General features: G+C 39.3%; 1 protein-coding gene across 6 annotated transcripts in view; it reads right to left on the reverse strand.

Moving 5' to 3' along the window:
- Positions 1-15,271, reverse strand: part of LOC105566231 (disintegrin and metalloproteinase domain-containing protein 22) — a 39,612-nt gene extending 24,341 nt beyond the window's left edge. For all 6 annotated transcript variants that reach the window (XM_012020078.1, XM_012020074.1, XM_012020079.1 and 3 more), the window contains exons 1-2: positions 14,779-15,271; positions 1,023-1,076 (exon numbers count right to left, since the gene is read on the reverse strand). In XM_012020078.1, coding sequence (XP_011875468.1) covers positions 1,023-1,076; positions 14,779-14,863 — 139 coding nt within the window. In that variant the 5' untranslated portion in view covers positions 14,864-15,271. The remainder of the gene's footprint in view (positions 1-1,022; positions 1,077-14,778) is intronic.
- Positions 15,272-25,212: the final 9,941 nt, after the last annotated feature.

Consider the following 25,212-nt stretch of genomic DNA (forward strand, 5'->3'; position numbering starts at 1 on the left):
TGTTTTTTAACCGTTGAATTTTGCACTCTTGCGCAAGACGCTTCAAACTTTAATTTTTAATTAAACTTCTTAATTCTCTGAATCCTAGATTCTTTGTCACCGCGCGCACGCCTACGTAATATGTTTCCCGACACTTTCAATCCGGGATTAATTAATTTGCAAATTGAATTTCTGTATAAATAATAGATATATTCAAGTGGTATATCAAATTAAATTAAATTTCATGTAATGTTGCAGCAGCTATTGCTGTTTACTCGTGTACGCTCAACGCCGCTTTACATCCTAATCCCTAATTAAGCTCCCTAATTCCACGAATCCTGCATTCAACGTTACTGAAATACATTATGTAGAATTTTCTCAGCCTTTAAAACCAGATTAAAATAAATGCGGACTGGAATAAGTTGAAATTTTTCTTTCCCGCTCTCAAGACAGATTTCCCATTACACAATCGCCGTAATATCTAGGCCGGGATTCGCGCCGTCGAGCTCTGTCCCGGTGCATTGTCCCCGTCTAAAATGTAATCCAATTTAAGTTTCGCGTTTCCGACCAATCAGCGATGTTGACTTAACAATAAACCGCTCTCGAGGATTTGTCGTATCCTCGAGGATCAAGTTTCTAACGAAAGTGCTGCATTGCGGTCCTTCCATTTTACGGTAGTTTGTTTACGCAAAGCCTTATCCCACAGTAATTGCGCAAAGATTGCGACAGCAAATCTTTGCAAATTTTTCCTATCGCGCGAGATTAGCGGAATTTTTATTATTTTAACCGCGGCAATTCGTTGCGTAAATAAGGGTGGAAATTTAATTCGATTGTTTTATTAAATCAAGATTAATCTCGCACGAAAACTTTAAATTAAATTGAATAATTTCTAAAATAATACCCTCGCACAAAGCTCTGTTCTTTGAACTTTGGTATCTTTGCGAGTTATATTTTGATTATATATGTCAAGCTCGCATTATAAGAACTTAATTAGCACTAATTAAGCTTTATAGTTTTGTGCCATAAAATATATGTTTACTCACCAGCGGGAGTTTCCTCTTCCTTCCAAAAGGAATCATCTAAGGTGTAGTCTGCTTCTGAAACATAGAATAAAATGTGCGGTTTAATAAATTATCGAGATCCTTAGATACACATATGTACGCACTAAAAGACACACATGTATATATATATAACACGATAACACGTCTGAAAAACAGCTAAAACGCATAGAAAATGTACGTGAATGTAACAGATATAAAGTGCTTGAAACTTTTTATGATAATCAGCCAAGGATAATGCTTAAAGAGACACTGGCGGTAAAAGGATTAACAATGAACCAACGTGGCACGTGTTCAGGTATTTTAGTGGTTCACCTGAGAGTTTTAGACGAGATGAACTTCAGCGAACTTTAGCAAACCCGAGCAAAGCAAACTCTTTGCTGGCCACGTCCAAACAAGGAATCGAGGATCAAAAGAATAGAGGATCAAAGGATCTAAGACGCTTGGGATATCTCATATTCAAAACATCAAGATCTCGAGAACATCTCGGGCGAAAGCTATTCTTTAACTTTGTTAGTTTACAGTAAACCTCAATTTAATTTCGAGGTTTCAATTATTAATTTCAAAAATCTTTAGCGTTTAAGTTAGACATAAAGTGTTCGAGAAGTTACGGTATTCTTTCTCGATCAAATTCTTGTTTGAGTTTCAGTACCGATTCTAGAATTCTGCGACGTTTACGAACGTACGAATTGTATTTTAAATTCAATCTGTTTGTGTTACTTTTAAAAATATTCTGTTGAAAATGTTAAATACCACAATAGTGAAGGACTAGCGACGACGAATGTTGAACGTTTCAATATTGAAACGTCGTAATGAATCCATTAATTATGCATCAGTTACTCGTCCCATTATAACTGTATGTTTACCTATCTTGCTCATTCATCTGTTACGCGAGGTTAATACAGAAATTGTCAACCTTTCTATTCGCATGCAAACAGAATAATTTTCTTATATTAGCCAAATATCCGGTATATATTATACCTTCTATTTTTGGATGTATGTCAACTCAAACATTTTCATTCGTTTGTTTATCATGAGAGCATCTTTTTTTTCCCACATATAAAAGGATCCGTTTAAATAATCGCGCAATTCATCACGTCTTGCAATCTGGATAGAGTAAAACGTTCATGCGGGCAAAAAGAAAAGGAATATACAGCAGTATTTGCACTCTTATCCTGCGCAAGGACGAGAATGGATGGCGAAACTTTTTCATCTTCGCGTAAAATTCCTCGCCGCAAAATTCATAAGACGGACATACCGCCGGATAAAGAGACGACAGTTTGCGCTGGCCTACTTCCGGTACTAGAGCACAAAAAAATCAGCCGAGGGCGAAGCCGGCCTCGAATAGATCGGAGTCAATGACGCGACGGTGCTGTAACAGCGTTTCTTACCCTCTCGAGCCCTTCGGGCTTTTCGAGCGAAACCGGTACGTTGCCCTTCGCGATTGAGCGACTGAAATCTTTTCAATCATCGCGAATATTTACCGTGAAAAAAAAACAGATAGTTTCTAAATAGTTTGCATCACTCTTGACCACAATTTCATCGTCTTTTTTTAATTTAATATTTTATATTAAAATCTTGGAATTCAAAGGAACAAAGTTTGAATTAGACAAGATTGGGGTTGAGAAGAGCGTCAAAGATGAAGGAAGTTCGATTGCCTGACGAGTTTGATAATTAAGTTATTTAGAACTCGAAGGATTCTGACATCCCTCCTAAGTCCGAAGGCATCGTTTGCGAAGGAATACAGATGCATCTAAAGACATCAACCTGCGTAAGATTCGGATAGATTCGATTCAATCATTACATAAATGATTTGATAATTTAGTTATATAAAATTTAATGTTCGAAAGTTTAAAAAAATTATTATTATATACTCGAGTATTATTTGAGAGGAAGAAGATAAGCGCGTGTGAGAAAGTTGAAGAGTCCCTGAGGAAGCCTTGGCTAGGTTCAAGGTAAGCATCATATTGCCACATATGGAGAACAATCGATTTAGCTGGAATTCAAAGACGAGCTGGACTTCAAAAAGGAAATCTTGAGATCGTCTAAGTCAGAAGCATCCTCGAAAGACAAGTACAAAGGCGTATGAGACATTCTGATTACGTGATTAAGTTGCAACCATGTCGTTGCACCAAGAATTTAATAATCTAGTTATCTAGAATAACATAATTAAGTTGTCTAGAGAAAGAGAGGGGGGAGGAGAGAAAGAGTAACAAAAGCTCTGAAAATTTTATATGAAAAATTAAAGTTTCGAATAATATAGAAGATAAGTAGGAAAGAAGGTTCCTGAAAAAAGGTTTTACCCAGGTTCTAGGCACTAAACTGTCGTATACGGGACTGCACAATCGGTTTATCTAGGACTCGAAGAATCGAGTTCAAAGGAGCCTGAGATCGTCTAAGTTTCGAAGCATGCTGGAGAAGGTAGCGCAAAAGGACGCGCATGAGAGTGAGAGAGAGAGAGAGAGAGAGAGAGAGAGAGAGTCCTGGGCAAGGTTCGACTAGGTTCGGTTCGGTGGCATTGCATATCCCGGCACATCTCGCAGGTGCAGGGCGTGGTGCCTTGTCGGCAATATCGATTACAAACCCGGGCGGTTGCGCATTCACGTCGACACGTGGACGTGGACCGGCAGCCAGACTAAATTTGTGTTGCCCTATATTTTAGGTTCCCGCACTCATCTGCCTCTCAAAGATTGATTGCTTTTCCCTCCGTCCCTTTCCTTTTACTCTTCCTTCTCATTCTCTCCGTTCTCCTGTCTGTCCCGGTCTCTCTCTCTCTCTCTCTCTCTCTCTCTCTCTCTCTCTCTCTCTCTCTCTCTCTCTCTCTCTCTCTCTCCCCTCTCCCCTCTCTAACTCCCTCCTCCTCCCTCTTTCCTTCCTACCCCCGATGCCTAACGGCACTGTACCGGAAGTTACGACCCTACACCCAGATTAAGATTCTAGGGTTCAAGCGAAGGGTCAAAGATGAAATTCACAGGGGAAGGTTAACGAATGTAATGATTCTGTCCATCCACAGTTATATATAGAATGATTGGAGAATTTACCTGTTCAGGAAATTAGAACCCCATGATGTACTAAAAAAAATATGTTTAACTTGTTATGATTTTCTCAGAAAATTGACACATTGTGCAACGTATAACGTTAATTAAATTATAACATATCAAATATCTCTGAAAAACAAAATTCTCTGAATGAAGAATTTAATAAAATTACTGCAAACACATGTGAGAATTGTTATACTCTGAAGTAAAAGCTGCGGGTTTAAAAAAAAACTAAAGTTGTAGAATCAAGGGATTGGAGCCAAATTCGCAAGTACGTGTTTCTGAGCTTTTTAAATTTCTTTGGGACTCGTTGTCAAAAGATAAACTTTCCAGGTTGAAAGCTCACTTTTCTGTTGAATTTATTTCGTACAAAGACTATATTACTTAGGACTATATTACTGGTGAACGTCTTGAGCTTAAACTGCCCTTTTATTTTAAGGTCTCTTAACTTTATTGCCACAGAAAGCGGCAGCTGTCGATTCTTTCGTAACCAAGACTCTTCCCGTTGGTTCATATTGATTTCTTTTCACAGTCGCGTAAACCATTTCCGCGAAAGACTCGTTTCATTTGTAAGGCAGACGTGTCCGCGAATTTAGAATGGTTGTATAATCCCTCAAATAGTTTCGTGATCTTCAGCTTAAGAAAGCTCGAAGTCCTAGAGAAACAAAATAATCTCGACATTGAAGAGATCGAAGAATCAATAGAGAGAGAGAGAGAGACTGGAGAAATTATAAATTTTACAATTTCTTGAGTCGACAAAACCGAAAACTTTACGGTATACGATGCTTATTATATCTTTCAAATCTATAATTTGTGTGTATAATTACAATTAACATATATATAGCTAAATTTATTCGTGATTTATAATATATTATAGGTAACCGTATTCACTTTAGGTTATCAAATATCTCAATAATGTGCTAATCAAAGATGAAATCTCATGAGAGATCAATGCCCTTTTTAAGTGGCAAAGTAAATGATATCCTACACGAGTCGATATAAAAATAGAAACCGAAATTCTCAACACGATCACACGCAAAATAATTTCCTTGGGAGTTATCGACAGCCTTGTCGTCGAGCTTTGCTTGTCCCGAAATCCCATGATTACGGCCTTAAATCCACGCGCAATCCTGAATCCGCAGTATCCCACTCTCCCCTGGCTCAAAGGGTTGCGTCTCCGCTTAATGGAGCCGCGTACGCTCGAGATAAATTGCCGGCGTGGAGAAATCCTTTTCCTGTGCAAACTATTTATCCCGAAGACCGGCATGGAAACGTTTTCCGATGGGATGAGAAGCCGCGTGAAGGGCGAGAGGGCGAGAAGGAGGAGAAGATGGAGGGTGAGGAAAGTGCTGTGTGAACGGTGGGTTGGTTAAAACACAGCCTCAACCTCTTCGCCCATTTCTATTTACTCGTTTTTTTTTTATCTTAATTCTTGAGACTCCTCACAAATCCAACGACTTGAAGATTTACGAAAATCCAAAGATCCGAGAATCCGAGGGATAGAAGATTATTCGACCCTTGAAATAGATTGTCGTTTATCGTCTTCTTAAATGTTGCAATTTTCATATTTATTCTTATATATTGATGGCGTAATTATGAATGGAATTACCTATTTTTGTAGAGAACAGTTAGGAACCCAGATTAAACCAAGAGACAATGATGAAGACACTTTAATTCATTTTTAGTTTATTTTGTAAAGTAATAGAAGTGTGCGATTATGTAACGTACATTAATGTGAAAAGTGAATTACAGTGAAAGCGCATAAATCTGTGTTTGCAGCGTAAACTTCTTCCTGTCGCGCTAATTTCTTTCACTTTAAATTTTGATTTTTGATTTGTCCCGTCAACATCTCGTCGTATGCGAGAAAGATCTGAAATCGAATAAATATGCAATCAGACACGAGCGGACATTCACTTTGAGACCGTCTTTCCTCTCGAAATTTGTCTCTCTTTTCCGTGTTTGTCGCAACTGTTTATTTCCTACATTTATGGAAGATTGGCGAATCCCAGGCTGCTGGTTGAACAAATACTAGTGTATACGACATCTCGGAAATACTGCAATTCCTTTCGTCTACGAACGCTTTGACCAATTTAGAGTCGCTCGTAAAGAAAAAGTTTCCCCGGATATTATATTTCCTAGTTTACAACATTAAATATCTCAATAAATAGTTTGTTTAAAATTCTCCGAGTAACTAAATTTAAATTGACTTTTGTCTAAGAAAAAAAAATTGATTTTAAGCTCAACAAAGAATGCAATTTCATTTTTTTCATATTTATGATATTTCTTACAGAAACATAGATATATGTACATAGAGAGAGAAAGAGAGAGAGAGAGAGAGAGAGAGAGAGAGAAATTTTCTATTGTCAAAATAAATAAACGTTAGCATTTGTAAATAAGACAGATTTTGATGCAATCGAAGTAAAAATTTTTGCACAGAATTCAGCGCGATAAAAGGTTTCTAACGAATGATAGGGTCACTATTCTTATTCCTTCGCGTGTGGGGTTTCGACATAAGATAAAATTCTTTCAGCGGAACGCTACGGTGCAGAACAAAACTGTTGCGCCAACGATGCGTAATCCCGGGAATGACGATAACGATTAATTATGCCTAAGTGTTCCCATATTTTCCCCTCGCGCGATGGTCTCGGGCGTCCAGGATAACGCATCTCCTCCGCGGGTTATGGCTCCCCTGCCTGGCTGGGATGAAGGTTTGCGCGCATTCGTTTCAGATTTCAAACGCTTTGCCACTTTGAACATCGGTAAAGCGTAGGAATTCTAAAACAAATACCACACTTTGCGCTCGTCCTGGCCGTCTCTTCTCTTCGACATCTCGATCCTCTGTCGTGTCAGGATACAATTCAACAGCCGAGTTTTCTTTGATTGGCAAACTTACAGATGTGGAATCGTCGTATCTTTCGACCTTGCGCTTTCCTTGCGCATTGAGTTTTACATGCTTCCGAATATTAATGGCCGTACAAATGATTTTGTAGATTTCCCAATTTTTCATGGCTCTGGAAAACCTCGGATCCCCAGATGCGGAGCTGAAGAATTAACGGTGTACGGATTTCTTGATCAACACAATGGATTCTTTCTGTTCTGCCCCGTCAGAGGCGCTTTAAAAGTTTATATATCGCCGCAATCTAATAAAGTAGACATTTCCGCCATCGCAAACTTCCCGCGACGTCATATTTATTTCTTGTCTAACGTCCTGTCGCTGCCGTTCGCCGGTTCCCACATTATTCGCCCGGTATCGAGATAGAGAATGATGACGGTCATTCCCGAAAAAGGAAAATGTACGAGACTGGCGAGAGGTTGTGGGTGAGTCAGCCGGAAAAGCGGCAGCCAGGTCCGGGCAGAATTTCTCAGGCGTCGAACACGATTTAAGAGGACATCCGGGAAAAATGACCTGCCACGAGCCCGGCAATTTCGATCCGAGGCTACGATTCGGGGACGTACCAATTCAAAAATTCAGAACTACCATCCGGAATTTAGACGACAGATACTTTCGCCACACGACGGACTACAAATAGAATAATAAAATTTATCTCCAACTAATGAAAGGGGCACTTAAGTTTCCGTGTATAAAAGAATTCATTCCGTTCGCCCTTCTTGTCTTGACTATTAGTGCGCTTCCTGCTTAAATTCTCCGCGACAGCTCTCTCTCTCTCTCTCTCTCTCTCTCTCTCTCTTCGACGGTAGATCTTTATATTACGCGACGTAAAATGGTAAATGAAATCATAATCACTTACCACTTTTGATGTTAACACTATTAATAAGTTTTTTTTATCAATATTATTGGTTATTATTTTATACAATTACACGAGATGTTTTCTATCCTGAACAGTTTTGTAAAAATCGATATGCATACAGGTATGTTGAATTGTGTTTATATTTGTATCGCATATTGAATCTATATATCGAATTAAAAGTGCTATAATCCGATTATTGAGCAATGCAGGAATAACAAATAAACCCAATGCGAATAGAACTGTATAGGGTACGTCAGCCAGAAAAGCGGATAGTGAGCTCGGGCGGAATTTTTCAGACATTGATAGCGTCTTACAGAACACGTGGGGAAAAATGATCCGGAAGTTTGCTCGCCTTGCTCTATCGTGATATTGTTTGCACACACGAGCAACCAATACGACATGACACGTCACGCCGTGGAAAGGGTGAATGTAACACACAGCTGCGGGGCGAATTGATACCTCGTTCCCTCTTTCGCGCGAGCGCAGCTTTCTCGAATTCTTCAGATTCCCGCTCGTTTGAAACGTCGAATTTTAATTCCTTTCGATTTGCACGAATTAAACGGCCGGACAGACGTATAGCGGCTTGGCGAATCTAATAATGCGGCGTGGCGAGGCGAGATAAAGTACCATGGAGGCGCACAAAAGGGCGCCGTCTCGTGTACAGGCGCCTCGGCCCGTTTTTCGTTGCCGCTTTTCAGAGATCATGCTAAAATTGGAGATCTCGCCTTTTTATCTCACCGCCGCCGCCGCGCCGCGCGAGGTGACTCGGCCTCTTTTCGCCGCGAGAAATTTAATTTTACCCCGCGTCCCGCGCGCTACCGGCTCTCCGCGCTACCCTCGCGGAATTTTTATCGCTACGTGACCATGTTTTCGATTCGACGGGAAACGTCGAATTCGCGCGGGAGACGGAATTCAAACGGAATACACGAAAGCCGCGTGAAATTCGCGGGGCGTGATAAAATTCACTGAGCGCGGGGTAGGTCATCTCCCGATCGTTCATTGATAATCGACGACGGGTGCTGGTGCATCCGGCCCCCATTTTATTCAAGATGTCCGCCGCGCCGCCACCGCCACCCCAAGATGTCCCAGATCGATGTTTCGCTCGAATAAAACAGCCGATATACAATTTGCGCTCTTTTTTTTCTTCTTTTTCTTTTTTTCAAGGGTAGGGGGAGCCGGATCAGATTGACCCACATCATGCATTCCGAGGGTTAGCGAATCCATCGTTCTTCCGTCACTCGATAACCGCGTAAGAGATCCCCCCCCTTTCCCCGTCCGGCTCTCCCGTCCCTCCCCCTCACCCGCTCGCGTTTCCACCCTCATTACGTCATCACTACCAACGCATACGTCAATGTACACTGCAGGCGCTCTGCAGTCGACTGCCTCGTTATTTCGCGATTTCCTGTTGATCGCCGCCCTACGACATCGCGGGGGGATCGATCGCCAGATACGTCGGCAACGGGCAGGAGGACACGCGCCGTGTACCTGTGTACGCGAAATCGATCCCGCCTTTTGTACACGCTCGCGCGTGCGACTTTTATCGCGCGCGCGTTGCGTTAAAATGCAACATTGATCGATAATCCGGATCGATTTGTAGCTCGGTTGACACACTAACGCTATTTGCGCGGCTCCACTTGATCCCCTTTCCATCTGCCATCGGGGCAAATGATGGCGATAGGAAACTTAAAAAACAAATCCGCCTGGATCTCCCGCGGGGGGGGGGGGATTGATTTATCCTTATTCAAATGGCCATTTCACGAAATACAGGTTTAGAGTCCCTCTAATTAGAGTCCGGCCAACGGGCCAGTTTCGGCAACGTGCGACGCGAGAGGGAAAGAAATGTGTTCCCTCTCGCTCTACGTACACAGTATATGCGTCGCGTAGAGCAAGAGGGGACATATCTCTTTCTCTCTCTCGCATTATTTTGGCCAGACCCTGATTAGAGGGACTTTACACAGGTCGACCCAGACCTGTCATCCTACAGATGAAGATCTGTAAGTTTCCTCGGTTTAAGATTGACCTTTAAAAGAAAGAGAAACGCCCTCGAAGCTAAAAGATATTTAGACTTGAAAAAAAATCGATTCCTGATGAGTAAAAGAGAAGCTTCGTGGATACAAGATGGCTCGTGGGATTTGGACAGCCTTTCAGGATCGAAAAAAGAAATACCCGAGAAAGCTTGTCGAAAGAGGGTGCACTAATTGTAAGTTATACATTACATCGTCGAGCTAGAGGCGCTAGGGCTATAAAGGAAAACGCAGGCAGGCGAAAATCGTAGATAATGGTATAGTGAAGATGTGCTCACTAGATGAGTGGTTAAACGAGTAGGTATGTAGGCATATGAATGCTCGAATGAATGGGTAACCACTCGTCCAGAGACTACGTCTTTACCGTGTGATCATTCGCTATACCAGCTCGTTTTCCGCAATTGTTTAGTGCTTATTGATATTGTGCCAGGCGTATTATTATTACCGTTGTACAATATGCGACTACAATGAAAGGGAACGTTTATCTTGAGATATCAACTGTGCGCGATTAATTTTCTCAACTTAATTAATAAATTTCGTCTCCGGTTTCTTAAATCCTGCCGTTTACAAGCGGCGATAAATCCCGCATTAAATCCGTGCGCGTTACTTCGATCTTTCGAAGATCTATCGTTCTATTTCGTTGAACTGCAAAATCGGCCGGTGCGGGGTTCACGTATTAAAAGCCAATAAATTAGAACTGGCACGCTGCCATTTCAATCTCGTGGGTCCTGCTCGAGGAAACTCGTCGACGAGCCGTCTTCCCGTCCCACGTCTTTGATTAATTGCAGGATACAGATTGATTGATTTCATGTACAATGGGTAAACAAAATATTCGCTCGCTAAGCAACCCTTTCGTTATGGCCGATGTCATTCTCCGCACTCGAGGGGGAGCTTGATAGAGTCTTATTAAACGCAGTGACATGTTTAACGCGCTGAAATTACGGAAAGAATTACTTTCCAGAAATAATCATTAATCGAACGTATTTATTCAGAATTTCTTGCGATTGTTATTTTTATCATCAGCTATTCGTACACAAAAGTGGCAAAGTGCCGGCGCAAAGAACGTTAAGACGCGATATTGCTTACAAATGATATTTTTCACGGCTACTGATAAATATCATGTAACGCGCAACTACTTGTGAATTTTTCATCGGGATGCGTGTACCGGAGATAGCCGGGGCTTTGAATATGTTTTACGATTATGGAAATATCTTGTAAATATAAACACTTTCTTCCCGAAAGTGTGTCACATTTATGGCTCTAAACAATATCTGATATCGACCTTCCCTTAACGAAAATTTGATTAGGCGCCATCCTGCTACACAACTTGTGCACTTTTCGCGTTAAGTGACTTTGTAACTAAAACCCAAATGAAAATTTTTGTGGGGGGTAAAGTTCGCGCGAAATTGACTTAAAAATAAAATTGCGTTAGCTCCTGTTTACAATTTCGTTACTATTATTTTTTTCAAGCTCCGAACTTTTTGAATTTTTAGTTCGGACGCATCGGGGGCAGCCAATCGAAGCCCACGTTATGCGTTTCGGCGTTTTCACTCTACTTTCACGCTAGAGAATGCTTAAATTGTCGTTAAAATATTTATTGGTATTTTATGGCAGCCTGTATATTTTCGAAATTATCTTGTGAGGAGCTTATAAATATTTTATGACTGTTATATTGATACAGCTCGAGCCGCAGCGATATTTACACGGATAAACATAGCTGGCACTGACAATAAGTAACAACGCGGAGCTGGTAACACATTTTTATACACACACAATGCAGGTAACAATGGATCAGTTTAGTCGACCTTAACTGTTTAATAAATTAAAAATTGGGTCCTTATCAAGCACAAATTCTTAAGAATTAATCTAGTCATTGCAATATGCAATTAAACAGTAAAAAATTATAACAAGGTTGAGTCACGATTATAAAATTAACGGCACAAAATAAAATATGTACAAATATGTACAAATATGTCTACCATGGCCGGAGAGGTGACAATGCAAGTAATCGAATCGCTCAATATATTAACTGTAAGTCAATTTTAATCCACAATTCGAAGAAACTGCTATTTAAAAACAATTTTTTTTATAAAGCCATCAAAGTCGCTCGAAGATAAACTTGAATTTTCGGAAAATTCCACAAAATTACGGGCTTTTAGTACCGCGCGGTGAGGATATTCGTATTAAGCATCACGATGTGCATGTACGTGCATCATCATCGCTGTCGTTGTCGTCGCGAAATCGACGGCGCGATAAGCGATGATGCATGTGCAAAGCGTACATTCGCGTGCTCGCGGTTTTACGCAGCGACGAGCGGGCGTCTAACGGTATGCAAAAGCGAGCGGACGAGCGCGGAGTAATTCCGCGCGATAACATTATGAATAATGCAGCAGCGGGATTTGAAGCCCGACGGAAATGTACGTAACGATTACGCGCATTCCGGCGACCGGCGCGCGGCGCGGCGCGGCGCGGCGTCGCGCGTTTTCCCGCGGCCGTTTCGGGAAAATCCGCGGCGTGCCGCATACGTACGGTCGTAAGCACCGGTCGTTCCGTTGATCTATATTCGCATTTTCCACCGCCGGCAACTACCAAAACACGCGGTACTTATGAGAAACGTCACGCGCCCGGTTAGCAGTTTTTATCCCGTGCGAATTAGCGACATTAATAAGATACCTCTCTCTTTTTTTTTTTGTAACATGCAACGAGGCGACAGATTTATCGCAGATATTATTTTTGGTACTTGTACTGAATTTCATGGGAAACGGGGCGTCGGATAATCCTTTGTAAAGTTAAACATGTTTGTGATAAGTTAATAAATTTAGGCGCGAATAAAATTATCTTCGCGTAAAAGACAGTTATCGTTTGCGATTTATATTAATTTGTATTATGCTAGTTACACTTTGTTATTCGCGTTTTATTGTTATACAAATTTTTATGTGCAATAAGAAGGGTGTGTCATGCATGGTAAAGATAAACGGCGAACTGTCGATCGTCGCAACGAGCAAAGGTGTGCCACGAAGGTATGCTTTGATAAATTAATAAGAAGATTACAGGATATCAAGAGCCGTGTAGGAGGAAAAGGTGGAAACGTAATAAGGAAGTAGCTCTCGAAATATGGGAAGGTTGATACTTCCAAAAGATTCACGAGATCGAGACTTAACGCGAGGTCTTGAGGCTATTTAAGACTCACGGATCTCCACGAAGCTGAGAACGTCGAAATTCAAATATATAAAAACTTTTTTTTTAAATGCACATTTAGGAATGACGAAAATTGAGAAAGTGTGAAAATTCGAGGCTACGGAAAGTGCAAATCGTAAAAATTTTACAATACGAAAGGTCGAGCGCATAAATTTAATTTACTAAAATTTTAAAGGTCGAAGGTTGCACCCTGATAGGGTACTCATCCTGTTCGAGGATGCAGAGAGTTCACGAGCCCCGCAGTGCCCTGGCAACAACGAAGACTCAATTGAGACAATTCGTTAAATTTTAAAGCCAAGCTTTCAAGCGTTTGAATTTTTGAATTTTAAAATTATTATATTTTCAAGATTTGATATATGTATGCACGCTCCCCCCCCCCCCCCACACACACACACACATACACATCTTCTCTATCTCTCTATATAATCTAAAAATCTTAGAGTTTAAATTTTACAACTTTATTGATTATGAAATTCCTCGGGTCCTAAATCTTCAATTCCGTTAGACACTTATGTTTTTTAAGATAAATTTGAAGTTTCTCGAGTCCTCGAAGGCCTGCAAATTCCGGATTTCCTTCACTAGGTTCATCTAATTTCTAGAGATTAGATTAGGTTATTTGAATCCTAGATTCCCCGGATTCCTCGAATTCTGGGATCCCCTGACCCGTAAACCCGACATTATGGGTTCTTTGACGCTGAAAATGAAATCGCGGTCTTCCATTCGGTAAATCTATAATTCAATGAATCAAAGATCAAAATGACTTCCAGGAAACTCGAAATCTCAGAGACTTAAGCTTGAAAAGTTATTATTCGAAAATACGAAACTATTGAAAAACCTGAAGCTCACTTGCAAATTCCTGAATTTAAATAAATGTAACATTATAGTACTAATATTAATAAATGTAAACGCAAAGGTGTCGATGCTATTCAGCTAAATATTCTAAAGCTAATGAACTCTCTTTAGAATTAAACGGGCACGTATACTGCTTGACATGATTGCACCCCGCTATCCAAACGTGATTACTCGGTGAATAATTCGCGCTCTAATTATGAACCAAACCATTATTCCTCCGCACTGAAAATTATTCTAGCGAAACCATTCCAGTTCACCAAACAGACATGGTTACTCGATAAATTATACAGACCAGTTCGCATTAAATCATTTTCTGGATTAAACTGTCGTTTTATGCACAGCAAAATATTACAGTTACACGCACAGAAGTACAATTAAGAGGCCTTAGACCTTCATCGGATCTTTAGACGCCTTTAATCCCCCCCCCCCTTCCTTGAGTCCTACCTTCTTAGGACTATTAAGCGGACAGGGTGGCCAAGCAAGGTGCGCAGGCAGGTGCAATACCTCCGTAACGATCAGCGCTTTACACCCATTCATTCACGCAGCCATTCGTATAGAGGACCGTATCTTCCACTTAGCCCGATAAGAAATTTCGAAATATCTTACGTTATTCGTGAAATTTAGGTCGCTATCCTTCTCAAAATCGATCGAAACAAGCACTTCCCGGCAGACGCGAATGCTCGATAGAGAACTCGGACCGGTTGGATCTGAATTCCCCTTAACAGATTACGATCTCTCTGCACCCTCGGAGAGATCGGAACGATTACGGTCGGTCCGATTAAGCTCCAGCCATCAATACGCTCAGCTACCAATCCGGACAGGCAAGCAGGCAGGCAAAGATAAACTTAAGGCAGGCACAGGTAAGGCAGGCAGGCGTTACCTCGCTTGGTGGTGTCGGCTAAGCTGCTAATAAATCCACGTACGGCAATCACGAGAACAAAGAGTCCACAGTGTAGCCAGAACATGTTTACGTCTTAACAACATTGTTTAATTCCATATTACATGACGCTCGTGAAACACTGCGACGATGGCGGCTGCTGCGATCCCGACGGGCTTTACAGGATTATTCATTACTACGCGCATAATCACCGACGTCTACCACCTCCTCGATCATTAGACGCGGCACGCGGAGCCGGAGCGGAACGGAGCGTAGCGGAGCGGATCGGAGCGGATCACGAGCCGATGCTCCCGGCGGTAATGCGCTACCGATGCCGTGTACCAATCTCTGAGATAGCGCGCTCGCGCGCGCGGGTAGCTTTGTGTGGCGGCGACGAAAAAAACGACAGAAAAACAGCGATTCGGACACGTCGCGCGAGCGAAATGTAGCCGAGCGAAGCGGAGCGGAGCGGAACTCTCCTCTCTTCCCGTCTTTCCCTCTCTCTCTGACCGTCTTTCTTTCGGTATCAGTCAGTCTCTCTTTCTCTCTCTCTCTCTATCTCCTCGTTCTCCCTCTCTCTTTCTCTCTCTCTCGATCTCTCCTCAAATCATCTCCCGGCGGCTTCCTTCGGGGTTTTCGTGCACCGTCGACCGACGACGAGGAGACCGACCGCGAAGGGAGAGCACACTACTTTCCGGCGGCTTCTTCTTCTCAAACCCGGAGCGGATTGCGGCCCTACTACTCTCGCGCGCGCGCGCGGCCAGAAGAGAGGAAACTGCCCGGACCGAATCACGCCTCGGCTGCCATCTTCTACCTACGCCGGGAGTCTGGAGTATGAAAATATTCTCCGCTCCCTCTCTCTTCTGGTCCTCCTCCTCGCTGCCGCTCCCGCCAGCCCTCGTTCTTCTCCTCGTCACTCCCTCCACCTGCTCGCTACCAACCCCACACGGCTCGCGCGCTCGCTCGCTCGCTCGTTCCCTCGCTCTAGCACGCTCGCGGTACCAGCGGTCTCTCTTCCTTGCGCACCCCCGCGCAGCGCACCACCAGCAGCTTGGACCACCACCTTCTCTTATCGATTCCTGCGCCATTCCGCCTCCCGTCATTCCTGTCAAATCAATAACGCGCGCCGGCCGCGCCGGCGGCTTCCTCGCTGCCGCCGCGGGGGTAGAAACGGCATCGAGATGTGAAAACCCCCTCTGGCTGGGGTAGCGCGCAGGCCATGAGAGAGGACGAACCCTGGACCAGGTGGCGGGAGCTGCCGTGGAGCATCAACCGCCTGGAGATGGTGATCCTGCCGTTCGACTGCGGAAGAAGGGTCGCGCAGAATGCCGACATGCTTGTGGAGAAGATTTTAGGTGAATGGAGAAATGAGGCGAGAAGGAGAAGCAAGTGGGAGGAGATGGGGCGAACGGGGAAACTGAGGTCAAAATATTTACAATGAAATATCGATGGGGGATACAAAGTTAAAGGAAACGAGAAATTAAGCAGCTTTGTATTTTGGTGTCGGGAATTTTAGATTTTGCGTTAATCATCATTCGTTTCCGCAAATCTTCTCGATTCTGAGTACACATACACACAATAGAAGAGAAGCATTGAAAGAGATAAACGGAAGAAGAAGGGAAACGAAAATTAATGATACAATAGATATTTGTTGCATATTTTTGGATTTCTTGGAAATCTATTTAGAACGTTGTGATTAAAATTCTATTACAGCTACGTAGAATTAGATGAAGTAAGGGAAATGCTAAAGATATGCACAAATTCATTAAGATAATGGCAAACTATTAGTCAGGGAAATCAGTCATAGAAATTTCATCCTAAAGTTTCACTTATTGTTAGACATCATGAAGAAAAGACGTAAACTACTAATTGCTGGTGTGATCATTAGCGTCAATCAAACAAGTAAATTGGAAATGAAAGGGAATAAGGGAAGAAGAGGGGATGAGGCTAAATTAGGTGGCCAATAGTCAGCATGAAACACGAGATATTGGAGATGGTGGATCAGGTGAAGACTGTGAAACGAAGAGTAGAGGAATTATTCAAGTGCAGTGGTGGTGTGTGGAGAGCATTTGAGATTACTCTGAGTAAGAGGAGATCTGCGGATGTTGCAGCTAGTGAAGCGGCTGGAATGAGAAGAATTAAGGACCTGTGAACCAGAGGGTTTCAAAAACTCTTGGAATGTGAGACGCTAGATAGGCGAGCGCTAAATAATTTAGGAACTCGAGAACCTAGAATTTAAAGAATCCGGATTCTGGGAGTAGTTACTTTGCAACAAATATGAGGGTTAGACTAACCAGGGTACGAGGAATATAAAAGCACGAGCGTCTAGGATTCAAGGAAGCTGGAATAATTCATGAGTTACGGTATCCAAGATTCAAGAAAGATCTAAGCCCGAGAGAGTCCATATTTGATGATACCATTATTCAAGAAAGTTAAGATCTATGCGCTGAATTCAGAAAATCTATGAAGCTGTGTGATTTATTTGGGATTTCTTTGAGATCGAAATCTTGCTAATTTTAATTGCGTTAATTAGAGTTTAATACTTTCCATCATCTATTATTTCTCTAGCAAGAACGGACGGGGTTGCTTCTTCCTGCAAAATTCAATCTAATTACTGTTTGCGCAACTCGGACTCCTGGTAGATTTATCATCATCAGTATCTTCTTACCTGCTAGTCAATCTTACAGCGAATTGACTTTTTATTTCAAAATTTAAAAACACTAAAGCTTACCCAGCTTGCACAAGCAAGTGCTCTGCCATTTATAACTGTCACAGCTGTTTTCTATCAATGAAGTTATTCGAGATCGAGCGTCGCAATGACTGCCCCTTAAGATGATCATAATCGTCTCTGATATGAATAATAAAGTTAACGAAAATCTCAAAGCTTTTTGACAATTATTCAGAATTTAAAAGATAAAAAAACGACAGGAATTATAAGGAATATGTAATATACGTGATAAAAAGAAAAAAACATTTACTAAAGAATTTATTAAAAAATTTACTGTCGATTAAAAAAAGAATTGTAATTAAAAATTATTAACTTTCAAGGTATGAGAGATGAATTATTAGACTGAACAAGCTTGAATTATTTTACAATTTCTAAAAGAAAGAGAAAAAGAATTGTTCAAAATTTATTTGCGTTGTTCTTTAAGGTGACAAAATAACAGTGACACGTGTCTCGAAACTGTTTTGTAATAATGGATTTTCATGTATATGAGAGATAGAGATGGCCACCGTCATGCCAAGACACATGAGAGATTCATTCACGTGTTGGTCTAAATTTGGGTCGTCGTGTAGGCTGCACAGCAGCCGATTGGGCTAGTTATTTATTTATACCAGACAACGCGTGAGTGAAATAGCATTATATTTTGCACATTTGACATAGACACTACGTGTGCATTTTCTGTTAATTGTTAGAAAACATGCAAAATTTCAATATCACTTTTATCGCTTTATTTATATTATATTTACTTCTTGCATTCTCAAAATAATTATGTAAGGTGTACTAATTGTTTCAATACTAACTGTTTCAATACAATTATTTGTTTCCTTATATTTTATTGATAGATATATTTTGATTGTGTCTTATATCATTTGTTCTTAACGAAAACAAATAACTAATTCTTTAACTGGTTAAAAACAACTGTTGAATTGAAACTTTTGAGCATTTTCAACAAACAGGATAGATTAATGTTGGAACAAAATAACAAATGAATTTCTAACAAGAATAGAGCATGCATTTACGAATGTAGAATGTAAAATAATAATTATCTTTTAACAATGAAAGCAAAAGGTCGAGCCTAGTCTCTCCCTCTTTACTTTCCTCCACCTATTTGTTTATTTGTTTATTTATTTATTTACGTATAGTAGGTACATTTCGGCTGTATATTAATCCGTCGAGAGAAATAGACTCGCGTTCGCAGTGGAACTTATTCGCCGTGCGCAGAGTTCGCCGTCGTGTTTTCTGCGGCAAGGAAAAATAATAGAGAAAAACACCGTTCTTTGCGCTGGCGGGAAACGAAGTTGGTGTACAGTATGAAATTTGACCAATCTGGGAGAAGAAAAATGCTTTACTTGATTACACTTAAATGTTTATACCTTGCTTTGTTTAGTTAGTGGATCTGTATAAAAGAATCCTGAAGCTTAAAAGACAATCAAAAGAGAAAACGCATCCTTCCGAAATGTATTTCACAAAACGCAAATATTAATTTTGAAATAAAATTGTAATCTGTGGTAAAATATTCTTATTAAAAAGTTGCAAACCTAACTTTATAGAAATCACTAAATTTACGCAATGTTAAATTTTATTATCAATTTAAAACACACATTTTTCTCGGACTATAAGAAAAATAAGTGATACTTTTCTTATTTCTCAGACATAAGTTCCAAATTAATGCATTTGAATTAAATTTTTTTTAATGAAGATGCGGAATGTAATTATAAGTAAAGTGTCTTTGTTCCCTTTGATTGGGCAAAAAATTTTATATTGTACGACGACGACAAACATGCGCGCCGGTTACCGAGATAAACAATTGTAGCTTCGCGTCATTGTAAAGTGGCAGTCGTGTAAAAACATCTAACATTAAGTAACTTTATAAGCTCGACGTCAGCGCGGAACATTCCTCTTCAACAATCGAGCAATCTCTCTGGGCATTATCCTGCGACGCTTCTCTACTAATCTTTTCAATAAATTCATCAGTTGCAGCGGTGCGACGGAAGGGTTAACCCTTCCTGTGTATGTGCCTGAAGATGGGGTCTGTCGAGCCCCACAAAATTGAGATTTACGAAAAGAAAAGTTTTTATCTTCGTAATCTTCATTTATCTATTTTTAAATGAAAAAATAGAGTTATATATATATTAGGCTACAAATGGCGTGGAATCTATGTGTATTCAGAGTGCTGGATACCTAAGAACGAACGCCATAACATACGTGCCCAGAAAGGGTTAACGAGGAATGTCTATGGTTGATGATGCTCTCTCATCATAATTTTGCACCGGCTTTTTGTTGGTGAATTTTTTATCGACGATAATCTGGGTAGTTTCTTGAAAACAAAATAAAATTTTGAAGGGGAGACTTGGGACGTGAGGAAATATAAATAAAGTGATTGAAGAAGGGGATCCAGGCAGCCGTGGATTTAGTGATCGGTCAATCCAATTGTGCCGGAATCTAAAAAAGCGAGAAAGAATAAAAAATTGAGCTGTCGTTTTTATTAGTAATATTCGTAAATTCGTTTAGACACCATTTTGCAGGAAAATTCACGAACAAAGTGGTGCAAAAACTCGCTCGCCAGAAAATCGCACAGGATAATGCGATTGTCGCTATTGTGCATCGAACTCATATTATATAATTTATATATATATACATATATATGTGTATATACACATACACATATATATTAATATTTGTATATATGTACATATATATGTATATATATGTATATGCATGTATTGTATGTGACTTAAACACTTGGCAATTATAGATCCCAGTGGATAATCGTATAATACGGTCTTTATTATTTACATTCTTGCTGCACTCTCATCAAACACGCACACGCACACTCCCACGCACGCGCGTATATATGAATTGTATATATATGTATATACATAGACACATGTGGTCTACGTGTGTTCTTCCTTCTCTTTTTTCCATACTGAGGGTGTACGTTATGCATTCATGTATATATACACATATTATACTCCGTAATGCGATAAAACGTTAAAAAAGTCATCATTGTCAGTACATTAATTCTCTCATTTTCTTTCGTCGTTAATGCTTAAAAAACCTTAATTTTCACTACTTGTTTTATGTTTCGTTTTTGACAGTGCAGTGTGCACAGTGCACTTATGCACTGTAGGATTGCGGATAGTGATTAGTTTTTATATTATATAGTTTATTTTATATATATGCATGTGGTGTGTAAAGAAAGCGCTCGCTCGTCATATTTCACGGTAAAAAGATAATCTCATTTAAAAGCGATAACTATTGTAACAATGTACTTATAATAATGTCAAATTGTATAAATTGTACAAATACATATAACACAAATCCATATATGATTCGGTAAAATTTTAATACAAATAATCATTAATTTTGCGTGCGGGGAGATAGATTTAAATTCAAATAACTTATAACTTAAACAATCTAGGATCTAATTAATCTAACATGAAAAAAATTATTAAAAATTTGTAGCCTGATATTTAAGAAATCTAAAAATAAGTTCTTCGAGTTTTCAAACTCTTGATATTTCATAAGGACTCCGAGAGCTAGAGAAAAAATTCTTGATACCTTATCATTATTTAAAAACTTATATTAAACGTCACAAATCTCTGCGTTTGCCGTAAATAATTTCATTCCACATAATATAAGTACATATTACAATCATAGAAAGGATTCTTAAACATAATGCGATATGAAAAGTATGATACAATACTTAATAAAAAAAACCATAATGTGTATGAATGCTTTCTTGACACACTGTATACTGTATATTGGGCAACATGCCTCTCGAGGGAAGACTCCTCCTAAGTAACTCGTCCTGGATAAATCTCGCAGGAATTCCCGTTTTTTGATTTACTCCCCTACTTCATTGTTTCGAATCTTACCTTCGTAAGTTAACGCAATTAATTGAGTACTTCATTCATTTATTAATACGAGCTAATCGCTATGCGGCAAGAGTTGCTAAGTGTACTTCGCAATCGGTATGAATATTTATACAAAGTGCTCCGAAAGTTTCGCGCGACGTTGCAACTTATTTATAAAAAGACATTTATCTCATTTAGCTTCGGGATTGCACGAGTAACGGGATTTGTAGAATAAAGAAAAATCCATGTGAACATTATTATTCAAATAGAAATCCATACGTTCGAAGAGTTCAGGATGAAAGAATTTGAAAAACAAAAAATTCAAACGTTTGTAAATTTAAAAGAAGAGTTAAGTAGTGTTCTTAATCATTCTTAATAAGAATTAATAATTAATGATTAAGTATGAAGATTTCTTGTATTGGGGAAAAAGATTGTCGTCGCGGAGACAGAATACAAGCATCGAGTACTCTCGATACACAATCTCGATTTTCCTCTTTGGCACATACTTTTGGAACACCTGTATAAAATTTCTCTTCTGCTATATCGTACGTAGTGACTAAGTTCTCCTTCCTTTAAAAGTAGTAAAAGGTTATTGTAATGCGGTCATGCAGATACACAGAGGTAATCATAATGCGAGGTTGCTTATGCTAGATCTCTCTCTTAAGGTGATCGTCAGTTGCTCGCTGCAGATCGATCGATCGATAGGTCGTGGTCGCGTTATTATGTTGATGGAAGAATCACAATTATATCAATCTGATATACTATAACGAATTGCACAAGTAGGAATAATATCGCAAAAATCCCTTATTAATAAAATAAAGCCTTCTTCAACATTGATAACATTTCATATGATCGGAAACATTTACAAGTGTCGTAGATGATATAAATTGCTTAATAATAAATACTTAATAGTAAATAATATGATAGTATAAACATTATATTAACACACTCACCGCCAAACGTATTTCACGTGATTTCTCACTCACACTAATAGAATTATTTTATACTGAAAAGAACAATAAAACATTTAACTTATAATAGTAAATTTATGGCATTGAATTGCGCAAAAATATAATACACGATATATTAATTAATGTCGTATCCCGTGATAGTCACTGATGACCGACGAGACGTGAACGGAAAGCTCAGTATCGGTCACCGGTGAATGTGTTAAGAGTAGTATCAAGATAATATGAAGATATTCGAAGATATCTGAAGAAATTGAGGAAAATTTGAAGGATCCGCGCGCAAATTTATGCGTCCTATTTAAAAAGAAATGCATAAAGTTCGAGTACAAAATATGAAGTACTTAATAATTACGCGAGCTAATTTTCTGTTTGAATAAATGGACATTGCATTGTATGCAAGAAAGGGTCTTAGGAAAAGACTACATATAAATAAACGACAAAGGCCATGTTCTTAGTTCAAGTGTATGTATGCATGTGTGTCGGTGTGTGTGTATAGTATCTGCATGTACCAGAAACAACAGTTCCAACTTATGTATAACAATTCTTTTATTCCTTTTACCATTATTATTTTATTGTAAATATTAATGTTAGTATTATTTGTGGTTTTATCATTATTATTATTCATTATTATGTAAAGTGGCACTACAAGACCAGAAACCTGTAAAGGGTTTTTTTTTTATCATCAAATAGTTTTTGGGAGCAGAAACTTTCAATTGCAAAAGCATACGTTCTTTTACAATGAAAAAAAAAGTTGTACGATCATTCCGACAGATCTAAATTGTTTTATTCTGTTTGTATTTCCCTCCCCTTCGTTCTTCCCCCCTTCTCACGTCATTCTGATTATCTTTACATTCACATGACCCTTGAAAATCAAAGTATTGAGATTTGATGACTCGAGGATCTGAGAAGTTAACAATGCGATGGTTTAAAGAAATAACAGCGGTCGAACGATCTAGGAATGTGCCAGATCTAAGGAGCCTAAGGTCTCATAGCAATTTTAAGATCTACGGCCCTCCACGTAGGACTTTTTAAATCCAGGGGAACCCGTGGATTCCTAGATTCCGATAATTTTGCGACCCAAGCGCATCACGCTCGAAGGTAAGATGATCGCGAACGAAGTACGAGATGAGATAAGACACATGGAAAAACTCTTAACGCCAACGAAGACGAGCTTTGCTGCTTCCTCTGTACGTGGGTCTTTTTTGTTCTTTTCTTTTAGTTATCCTCAAAATTTTCTTTTGAGTGTTCCTCGAGTTGGCCATAACTGTGACAACCTATACGTATAAAGTGGTTCCCCACGACAGTTCGCTGTATTATTATATATAATATATGTATATATATATATATATGTATATATTTATATACGCTATCGAATAACTCTCGCGCGTCGTGTGCTAGTATTTCTCTCTTTCTTTCTTTCTTCTCACGGTTCTTCAAGTATACTTACAATAGAAATATATTAAAATTGCAAAGTTTCACATAGAGCGTTCTCCAACACGTATCGACATATCACTTATAATCATGTAATACATTCGCTAACGTAAATTCCGAATGATTCAGATTATGTTTATGCTGTTACACGTAATCTATACGCGCGCAAATATAAGCATGTGTATTTTTGAAGTATCGTGCAAAACTTTCAACTTCCATCTCTTCCTCTCATAAAAAAAAAACTCGATATCTACGTAATTGCTTCTTAAACAAAGTATAAAAATGGAACATAATAATTTTAAGAATATAAAAAAATTAATTTCTTCACGTTTTTGTGAAGAAAAAAAAATTTATACAAATTCTTTCGCTGGAATTTGATATTTGTAATATCGTTTTTAAATATTTATTGTTTACAGCAAGCAAAAATTATGTATATAATTACGTATTGATTTTATATTCTAAGGGAGGAGTAGAGAGCTTTGAACGATACTGCCCGTGTGCTCCGCTTCGAATGAAAGACTTTCATTCGCGGGCTCAGTCCAAGAATCGTAGCTGAGCTAAAGTAAGTAAAGTGGGTACCAGATTCCATTATAAAAGAACTTAGAATCAAGAGAGAAAGAATTAATAACTGAACACGCCAAAAATATTCAAAATGTTCAAAAATCGTATTAATTTAGAAAATGCAAGGAAGTGAGGATTAAAAAATTGAAATGCTAAAAAACTAAAATTAATTTATTAATCCATATTATCCGAAAAAAAAATATGTTAAGTTATTTGGATTACATAAAAGAATTAGATCCGAGGAATCCAGTACCTGCAAGCGATCGAAGATCGAAGAATCCGAGGATCCAAGGATCTTAGGCTACGAGAACGTGTTTCACAAATCTACAAAAAGAATTTACGTCGGCGAGAAACAAACAACTTCATCTCCCACCTCCATTGTTATCGCGTCGCTTTGTCATCAACTTTGACGTCGATCTTCGCGCGATTTATAAGTCATCCGCGATGTTCGATGAATTAAAGGCAGCCACGCGATACATTTATCTGTATTTAATATCGATACTGAGCAGTCTGGCGATCTATGGAATAATACAAGTGCTCGCCACGTGTTATCCATTCGCCAATCGATTATCATCGATCATTTTCGACGTCGACGATCGATCTTGCACCTTTGCGAGATTTTCATCCTCGATCACGGCTGTTAAAAGTATCAATTAATCCTTTATTGCAAAACATTTGTATTTTTTATGAGAATGCTATAACAAATTTGTTTGTTGCGCTGCCAATTATTTTTAAATTATTTATGAATTATAATTTTGTCAATTCTCGTTATTTGTTAATAAATTCCAAAATGTTTGCCGCTAGTTTCACCCAAGAAAATTAAAGCTGGGAGAAAAATTCTGATCTAAAACTTTTAAAATACAAGAAGAGAGCTTAAAAATTTTAACATTCAACA

This window comes from Vollenhovia emeryi, unplaced genomic scaffold (genome assembly GCF_000949405.1).
Source record: "Vollenhovia emeryi isolate VEMERY1.0 unplaced genomic scaffold, V.emery_V1.0 DF939146.1, whole genome shotgun sequence".
Lineage (NCBI taxonomy): Eukaryota > Metazoa > Arthropoda > Insecta > Hymenoptera > Formicidae > Vollenhovia > Vollenhovia emeryi.